Here is a 9637-nt window from a genome sequence, read left to right as displayed (position 1 = left end):
TGGGGAAGGGAGAGCTTGACTGGGGAAGGGAGAGCTTGACTGGGGAAGGGAGAGCTTGACTGGGGAAGGGAGAGCTTGACTGGGGAAGGGAGAGCTTGACTGGGGAAGGGAGAGCTTGACTGGGGAAGGGAGAGCTTCACTGGGGAAGGGAGAGCTTCACTGGGGAAGGGAGAGCTTCACTGGGGAAGGGAGCGCTCTCACTGGGGAAGGGAGAGCTTGACTGGGGAAGGGAGAGCTTGACTGGGGAAGGGAGAGCTTGACTGGGGAAGGGAGAGCTTGACTGGGGAAGGGAGAGCTTCACTGGGGAAGGGAGCGCTCTCACTGGGGAAGGGAGAGCTTGACTGGGGAAGGGAGAGCTTGACTGGGGAAGGGAGAGCTTGACTGGGGAAGGGAGAGCTTGACTGGGGAAGGGGAGAAAGAAGGCGTCAACAGCGAGGAGAGGAATGCTCGCGGCGGGGCTGCCGCCCGACGTGGCGGCGCTGCTGCCGCGCGGCGCCGCGACACTCGCGCTGAGCTTCTGCCCGAGCGAGGTCCCCGCCGCGGCGGCTGCGCTCCTGAGGGAAGCCGTGGAGGCGCAGCGCGGAGACACGGCGCGGGGTGAGCAGTGAGACGGGGTGAGGGGACGGGGTGAGGAGACCTGGTGAGGGAACAGGGTGGGGAAATAAGGTTAGGGGTGAGGAGACAAGGGTGAGTGATGGAAGGGGCAGGGTGAGGAGACAATGGTGAGTGATGGAGGGGACAGGGTGAGGAAGTAGGGTGAGGAGACAAGGGTGAGTGATGGAAGGGACAGGGTGAGGAGACAATGGTGAGTGATGGAGGGGACAGGGTGATGAAGCAGGGTGAGGAGACAAGGGTGAGTGATGGAGGGGACAGGGTGATGAAGCAGGGTGAGGAGACAAGGGTGAGTGATGGATGGGACAGGTTGAGGGGCGATGAAGTAGGGTTAGGGGTGAGGAGACAAGGGTGAGTGATGGAGGGGACAGGGTTAGGGGTGAGGAGACATGGGTGAGTGATGAAGGAGACTGGCTGAGGAAGCAGGGTGAGGGGTGAGGAGACAATGGTGAGTGATGGAGGGGACAGGGTGAGGAAGCACCAAGGCCCTGTCAATGTGTTTCCTGCTCCAGAAATGTCAAAGGCAGCACTGGACGTGGCGTGGGAGGGCCTCAACTCTGCGTGCTGGCGCGACGTGAGTGTGGAGTGGCGACGGTTCTATGCACTGAGCGCCCTCGTAGCGGCTCTGTGGGAGGTCAAGGCTGGGGAAGAAGAGAACCTCAGGGTAGGTATGAAGTTGCTCATGTCCAGCATACATGTATCATCTATATAATCGTATAAAAGGCTTCATATTTCTGTAAGGTTATCACACCTTTACAGCATTATCTTGAGTATTTTTTGTTGTACACTGTTCAGGATCCAGTGAGACCTCATTTTGACAAAAATAGTCCAGTAACCTGGGGTATTAAAGATAAACTGTGGAGGACCTTTGGAACCTCATTTGCCAGTAAAAAATATGATTATTGGTTTTTTACCCTTCTATCTGGCAACAAAACTGACACCTTTTTTACATGGAGTCATGTTTGCATAGACCACAATACCTGCAGTCATAATGCAAACAAAAAACATAACTCTGATAATGTGCACTGTCCTTGAAGATGATTGGTCCACACCCGAGACAGCTTTCTTTAGAGCGTAGTCTCACATGGGTTGGACCAGATGATGCCAAAAGGCACACAACTCAAAGACAATGCACCATCAGAGTATGAGAGCTCGGGGTAAGCATTTACACCATTGGAACCTCATTTGCCAGTAAAAAATATGATAATAGTTTTTTTACCCTTCTATCTGGCAACAAAACTGACACCTTTTTTTACAAGGAGTTATGTTTGCATAGACCACAATACCTGCAGTCATAATGCAAACAAAAAACATAACTCTGATAATGTGCACTGTCCTTGAAGGTGATTGGTCCACACCCGAGACAGCTTTCCTTAGAGCTAGTCTCACATGGGTTGGACCAGATGACGCCAAAAGGCGCACAACTCAAAGACAATGCACCATCAGAGTATGAGAGCTCGGGGTAAGCATTTACACCATTGGAACCTCATTTGCCAGTAAAAAATATGATAATTGGTTTTTTACCCTTCTATCTGGCAACAAAACTGACACCTTTTTTACAAGGAGTCATGTTTGCATAGACCACAATACCTGCATTGTCTTTGAGTTGTGCGCCTTTTGGCGTCATCTGGTCCAACCCATGTGAGACTAGGCTCTAAGGAAAGCTGTCTCGGGTGTGGACCAATCAACTTCAAGGACAGTGCATACATTATCAGAGTTATGTTTTTTGTTTACATTATGACTGCAGGTATTGTGGTCTATGCAAACATGACTCCTTGTAAAAAAAGGTGTCAGTTTTGTTGCCAGATAGAAGGGTAAAAAAACAATTATCATGTGGAGGACCTATTATATAACCTTCAACAAAGGCCAGAAAACCCTGGCGCAGATCGTAAAACGGTGCAGATCAAGCGGTGGGGCCAATGTGGGGAAGAAGCAGGGTCGAGAAAGGAACTGGTGGAGCCAACATAGGAGGAGAGACAGCAGGTCAGCGAAATTAGCCAAACACGTTGACGAACGTGTTGAGTTTTTTCATTGTTATTGCGCTTTCCGCTACAACCAATGCGGCATCACCAAATAATGAATGTGGTGACGGGGTGGGACCAAATAGGAGGGACAGGACAGTCGGGGAATGGCCTTAACGGTGAACGAGGCTCACAGGATAACTTATCAGATCATAATGCCATTTTTCGCATGCTCCATTTGTTTATCTTCCCAGGAGGCTGTGCGGTTGTGTGACCTTGGTCTGATCATGGGAGTGGCGATTCTCGATAACATCCTCATGCGACTGGTTGCTGTGCTGCAAAAACGTCTCACTGGACTTAAGAGGTCCCATGACCGGTTAGACGATGCGCCATGTGACCTCAAGCACCCTGATGCAAAGGTAGCCACACTTGGTCATGTGCGTTTAAAGTATTGACTGCTGTCAAATTTTAAAACTAATTTTATTTGACCAGGTAAGGGCACACTGAGCTATACAGCTCTTTTCAGAAGCGACCTGGCCACAAATGATAGCTCAACGAAGTGGATTATTATGTGGAAATGTATATCAGCCATATTTCTAAGTGTGGATCCAAAAACTGGAGGACCCGGAGAAAAATCCACGGGGAAAACATGCAAACTCCAAATATACAAGCGTCAAAGGCCAGACTGCTCAGGGGACAAGTAATTTAAACACCGCAAACTACGACGGTTAGGGGTTACCACTACTTGTGGTAACTTGTGTTCAGTTTAGCGCACACACCCTAGCACCTGACTCTGCCGCATGATACACGAGAATCTATTCTCTTGTGGCCTGCATGTGCACCAAACTTGGTACGTGCACCTAGGGAACGTTACCACCCTGGTTTTGAAAGATGTGTGAATTATGTTTTATGGGGAGATGTGTCCTTTTGTGGACATGTATTTTCACCATACTTTAGTGTGGCTTTAAGTTTTAAAACCCTGCCGAATATTGTGCAGATGCATGAATATTGGCACCAGTAGTGTTATCATTGGAGCACTGTGAAACTGCCGAGACAGGCTACGTTTGAAATCTGACCACATCAGAAATATCAAATGGTAATGGGAGGTATTTGTCTTTGTGTGTGTGAACCTGGCGACCAGAGTTCGATTCCCGCTCACGGCCAACACGACCAACACCAGTGACGATTATCTGTACCGGTCCTAGGCCTCCCCTAGGTCAACTCGGCCTCAAATTAGTACCTGGTGCAGTGTGTAAACATCGCCACTTGGGAGATGAAGGCGGCCGGGCGTGTTGCTGGCTAGCCCTCCCTCGTGTCCTGTGCCGGTCTTCATAGGTGCTTGCTGACAGCACTTGCCCCAACAGTCTGTTAAGGCTACACGGGGTGTCTTTGTCTAGGTGTGCCGCCTCTCCCCTGAGCGGGCTGTACCGCAGCTCATGTGCCCATCCATTGACACATTCCGTCGACTGCACTTGCTGCCCGCTGAGCCCGTACTTCTGCAGGACACAGTCTCCCACTGGCCTGCTCTCACCAAGTGGAGGTTACTGCTCACCTACCTTTCTCACATTTTGTAGCTTGGCTCTGACTGTTGAGTGAGTGCTGTTATCATATCAATTAATGTGCCTATTCCGGGATAATGAGGGGGACCATGAGCTTACACAACCACCATTTGTTTACGAATTTGTGGTAGCACCCTCACTACACAAACATTTTATTACTCAATGCTCTGTTTTATTTAAATACATAATTACTTGATGGCCCCTTTCAATGTACCTTTAACAGCAGAAAAAAACATGTAAACAAAGGATATTAGCAAATAATAAGCCAAGGTGTTGGTTTAAAATAAGCCAGAAACCCAAGAGTGTACATTACATGTTGATACTGCATTCTGTGAACTTTTTAATCCCCCCTCTATTTGCGGTGAATCAAACCCTTGTCACCAAGATGAAGCCGAATATATTTGTAATCCCTATCATTACCTTAATGCTATGGTGACATTACCTTTGCATCTATGGTGAATGCTCCATTGACGGACACTCTCAGGACTGACCTAGGTGGAGTATTGTTGGTCTTTATGCTGAATAATTTGGCTCCATGATCCCCATCACGAGCCATTCTAACTTTGTATTTAGTAGAGTGTGGTCCTGAAAATAAGTTGTTGTACTGTCTGTCTGTTCCATTGTTTATCCTCTCCATCTTCACACACCACACAAACAATCAGGGTAAGGTATGGCCAAATAACCCCCCTAGCCTGCACGGCATGGAGAGGCCCTCATCCAGCAGTGGATTGATAAAGGGGCTATACATGTAATGACACTTTTTCCTGCATTCTGTTGGACGAAATGGGGTTCTTTGTTTATTGATGTGTGTGCAGCTTGGGTTACCTAGTGCGCATGGCCGGTTGCCGAACTGTTCCAGTGGAGCTTGGCTCGCGCTACACAGACGCTCATTGGACTCAGACTCTCATGACGCTGCAGGAGTTTGTGGAGAAGTACATCATTAATGCGGTAAAAATGCACATGATTTGCGACCATTAGGAATCTCCAGTATTAAGTGTGTTTTCTCTCTCTCTGTGTGTCTCTGTTGTCTCTCTAGTATTTCCTGCAGTTTGGTTTCTTTCTCTCTCTGTCTGTGTTGTCTCTCTCTGCTTGTGTGTCGGTCTTTGTGTCTCCGTGTCTGTGTCTTGTCTCTCTCTCAAAATTTCACACTTAACTTCTAATTTTGCAATCTTTGGAAGAACGTAATCAACCAGGCTATGCGTTAATTGTGTGTTGACCGACTCATTACATTTCCAAATTTTACTAAGTTTGTTTGATTAAGTGTGTTTTCTCTCTCTCTCTGTGTGTCCTCGTGTTGTCGCTCTAGTATTTCATGCAGTCACTAAAGCTCCAAATCTCTCATTGACATGCTAATTTCTCTACCCCCCTCTCTCTCTCTGCCCCCTCTATTTAAGGCCTCGACACAGAGGCGTTGTTTCTCTGTGTGCCTATGTGTGTCTCTCTCTGTGCTATCTCTCTCTGCTTATGTGTCTCCGTGTCTGTGTTTTGTCTTTCTCTCAAATTTAGCAATCTTTGGAAGAATGTAATCAACCAGGTAGGGTGTTGACTGTTATGTTAGCCGACTCTGTGTTGCATTGCATTATATTTCTAAGTGTACTAGGTTTCTTTTCTCTTTCATTTGTACCTGATGATGATTGCTTGTGTTGCAATCGAAACGTCGTATGATATTATTTCATTTATTTTTTCTTTCTACGTGACTTTACCGAAAGAACCAAAGAGTAATTCCTGCAGCCACGAAAGCTCCAAATCAAGTTTGAATCTCCAGTATTTACACCACCGTCAGTCATGAACATCTCCATCTCCTTTCATTCATCACGATTCGCTTCTCGAAAGCATACGTCATTTATAACCATTATCCTTTATGTTTATTGCATTGTTCTTTATAACCATGTTCATATCATAATCGTTACATCACAAATTATGTTATGCCTGTACGAATACATTATATATGTTTGACCTTACTTCCATGAACAGTTGCTGTTATTGGCATATCTGGCACTAATCCATGATCTTCCCTAAACTCCCTTGTCATTGGTTTATTGGCACTTTAATATCACCTCATCACCCCAGCAATGCGCCATAGTAACTGTTACCTTCTTGAGCCCGTTTGCCTGTGTACCTGCTACTCTGTTTTGCAAACATGATGCAGTAAACCGTTAAATACAGTGGAACTCCTCGTATCGGTGGTGTTGATAGGTGGTGCACTATTCCCAGATCCCATATGAGTTAATCTGCAAAATTAACAAGTGTTGTGAAAGTAACTGCTGAAAGATAGCATTGAATAATATTATTTTTTTTCACAGGAGTCCCAACCAACAGTGGGTTACCTGGCTCAACATGAACTGTTTGATCAGGTGGGACACTTAAGAACGTACATGTACCCACTTATATACTGACATCCATGTGTATGTATTTATACGCTTGAGTGGATATGTGCGTCTGCAACAGGTATGGGGAACAATACATAAAAACCTTTAGTTATGGTTTAAAATAAAATCGTTACGTTTTGTTGTGGGTATTTTTTAATTCCATTCTATTCCAGGATCAAAACATGTTTTCAGAATGGACTTTTGAAATTCCTATGAAATTATTGGAATTGAATGAAAGGACTTCATCGGGAAACATGATTGTAGCATGAACACGTGCTGAACTCTGCCTAATAAAAGCATGTGTTTTTAAAAATATGCATAATATGTAGTGTTCATGCATGTGTTTAAGAAAACCAGACAGGACATCAGCTCACTGCATTTAACAACCGTGGTTATAATCCTGGGTAGTTAAAGCATGTGAATTAGACACCAACTTGAGTATGTTCTCAAATCCGTGCGTTCCTATTCTTGTCTATCACAGTAATTCTAGGCATGTACCTGTCCATGTAATTTGTGCACTTTTCAGCTTGTGTTCCATTTATGTCGCATTTTTTGTGATTCATTTTGTAATCATGGCGAACTTATAAACACTTACCCAGATGTATACAAATGCACAGCTGATGTTCGCAGTTGTGGTACCAGTAAATGTTATGAGCGCTGTGTTGTTACACCTGCTTGTTTACAAGGGTGTAATGGTGGTGCTGATTACATTAATATTTCTTGTGCAGATCCCAGATCTTAGAAATGATATTGTTATTCCGGACTACTGCTGCGTGTCAGAACGAGAAGGAGGAGATGACGAAGAGGAGGGAAGCGAAGAGGTCGTGATCAATGCATGGTTCGGCCCTGGCGGCACGGAAAGCCCTTTACACCATGACCCGCAGCACAACATTTTGGTGCAGGTACACAAGTGTGTGTTCACCCAGAGGCACTTTGAATTGCTATAATAACAACCATCTACACCACAAATGGTAGTGTGACATCCTCAAGGCACTAGTGCCAACCTTGGCACAACACTATTCTTCATTCACCACTAAGTGACGTAGTCACTGTCACATTTGGATCTTCTGGAGTTTGCATTAGCTGACTGACAGGAAGTCACGGGTCAGAGCTGGATGATGTAGCTTAACAGAACAGAGCGACTGGAAAAACAGAACAACTTAGAACTCGGTCAACTTTCTGCGTTAGCCACACAGTGCAATGCTCTCTGTTTCGAGTGTCACTTTGCTGCCTCCTATTGGTAGAAGCGAGAAGCCATTTGTCTCACAATAGATACGTTGTGAGTTTATTACCCACAATGATATGACAACATAGTTAACTAGCATTCCATTGCTTGCTGGAGCAGGGACACTGACTTATTTTATGACCTTACAAAATATGTGTACATCCTTGTGTTGTTTCTACTACATTGCTGTGTATGCATATTTGGCACAAATTATTAACAGGTTGATTCGATTGTCAACATAAAAATCGGTAGTAGAGATATTTGCATACGTTTTGCAAAACGGAACGACAAAGGACGTTTGTAACCACGTGAATCAGGGCTGTAACGTGCATTTAGCTTTTTAATTACGTGACCGTGTGTATGTGTGCGTGTTCATTAATGTGGGTATAAAGGTATTTGGACAGAAGTATGTGCGCCTCTACTCTCCAGAACCACTGACAAGCTGTACCCTCATCCATCACACCTGCTGAACAATACCAGTCAGTTACAAACACCAAACCTGGCACATCACACTGTTTGGTCTGTCGATGATGTTGACGGTGGAAGCTTGTTACAGCGAGGAATTGTGCTATATCACCCACAGACTGTGAACATTGGCCTGTTGTGATGGTCAATGTTTACTATCATCTGTCTCCCCCTCCTACTGTCGTCGTGTCCCAGGTGGACGTGCTTAGGCCCGACACGTGTCAGTTTCCCCGCTTCACCGAGGCCCCGTTCCAGGAGGTGGTGCTGTCCCCCGGAGATGCACTCTTCATTCCTCGCAAGCACTGGCACTATGTAAATTCACTCAGCCACAGCTTCTCTGTGTCCTTCTGGTGGTCTTGATCACACACGCACACAAATGCAAGGGCATGGACGGGCTACATCTCGCTTCGTAGGCTGGCAGAGACGGTGCTGGTTCATGGCAAATACACAGGCCAGAATGCTAAAGAATTGGGTTTGTTGTACTAGCACCACTCACACATCCCTGTGCTCATGGTAACACACTGCACCAGGTACTAGGTTTTATTTATTTATAAAGCACCTTGAATCAAGATCTCAGCACTGTACAAGACAAAGCAGATGATACCCCACATGATAAATTGTAACTTATGAATTGTAAAATAAATATTAAAAGCCATTTGCTGAATTACCTCAAAGATTTATAAATGTAAGTGTATAAATACGTTTTCAGATGAGCTTAGGCCGAGTTATCCTAGCAGCGATGCAGTGGTTCGTGCATTGTGCTATGAACCTAACGACCTGCATTTGATTCTCAGCCGCAACTAGCATAATTTGTGAGTGATATCTGAACCGATCCTGACCTGCCTTCAACCTGTGCTGACCAGCATGGTGAAGTATGATAAAAACGGCTTCCATGACTGACATGGCATGTGGAGGCCTTCATCTAGCAGTGGATTGACAAAGAACTGTAAATTATATTCTATGGTTCTTTTGGTAAAGTCACGTAGATAGAAATAATAATAATAAATAAAGTGACTAAAAAATTATACAAATATCACGACGTTTCGATCGCAACACAAGTGGTCGTCATCTGAATATTCTTTTTATTCATTTTATTTTATTATTTTATTGTTATATTTTTTTCTATCGACGTGACTTAACCGAAAGAACCATAGAATGAATTCCTGCAGTCAAGAAAGTTTTAAGTCAAAATTTAACTAAATTATTATTAATCGGGGAGGGAGGGTAGTCCAAGCCAAGTTTGTATGCCAATTGCCACTGGTATTGTGACTTTACAAAACCAGTAATGTTTGCTCTTATGGAATTATTGTAAGAGTTGAATGTTATTCAATATAAGCCAAAAACAACACCTTGTGGAAGACCGAACACAGAAGATCCCTGAGTTTCATCTCCCACGAAGCTCATGGTCCACCCTAAACTGCATCTACTGTGCAAACCATGACAGTT

The 9637-nt window shown here is 45.0% G+C and overlaps 1 protein-coding gene across 2 annotated transcripts; it reads left to right on the top strand.

Moving 5' to 3' along the window:
• Positions 1 to 342: 342 nt before the first annotated feature.
• LOC133346955 (bifunctional peptidase and arginyl-hydroxylase JMJD5-like) lies at positions 343 to 8692 on the top strand. 2 transcript variants are annotated; one of them, XM_061558796.1, is made up of 8 exons: positions 351 to 597; positions 1125 to 1276; positions 2828 to 2992; positions 3971 to 4113; positions 4948 to 5080; positions 6436 to 6486; positions 7230 to 7403; positions 8387 to 8674. In XM_061558796.1, the coding sequence occupies exons 1-8, from the start codon at positions 444 to 446 to the stop codon at positions 8549 to 8551; spliced, it is 1137 nt and encodes a 378-aa protein (XP_061414780.1). In that variant the 5' UTR covers positions 351 to 443; the 3' UTR covers positions 8552 to 8674. The 2 variants fall into 2 exon arrangements, with proteins under 2 accessions (XP_061414781.1, XP_061414780.1); XM_061558797.1 differs by lacking the exon at positions 2828 to 2992 and having other exon boundaries at positions 343 to 597; positions 8387 to 8692.
• Positions 8693 to 9637: the final 945 nt, after the last annotated feature.

The sequence above is a fragment of the Lethenteron reissneri genome, chromosome 25, assembly GCF_015708825.2.
Source record: "Lethenteron reissneri isolate LAM-NWPU_2019-01 chromosome 25, ASM1570882v1, whole genome shotgun sequence".
In the NCBI taxonomy this organism is placed as follows: Eukaryota; Metazoa; Chordata; class Hyperoartia; order Petromyzontiformes; family Petromyzontidae; genus Lethenteron; species Lethenteron reissneri.
Note: the sequence above shows the minus strand (reverse complement) of the source record. Positions and strands in the feature narration are given on the sequence as shown.

Excerpts from the sequence above, each read along its gene's own strand:
- LOC133346955 (XM_061558796.1), top strand. The coding sequence starts at position 444 with ATGCTCGCGGCGGGGCTGCCGCCCGACGTGGCGGCGCTGCTGCCGCGC. Across the intron at positions 5,081-6,435 it reads AGAAGTACATCATTAATGCG|GAGTCCCAACCAACAGTGGG; the intron begins GTAAAAATGCAC and ends TTTTTTTCACAG. Across the intron at positions 6,487-7,229 it reads AACATGAACTGTTTGATCAG|ATCCCAGATCTTAGAAATGA; the intron begins GTGGGACACTTA and ends TTTCTTGTGCAG.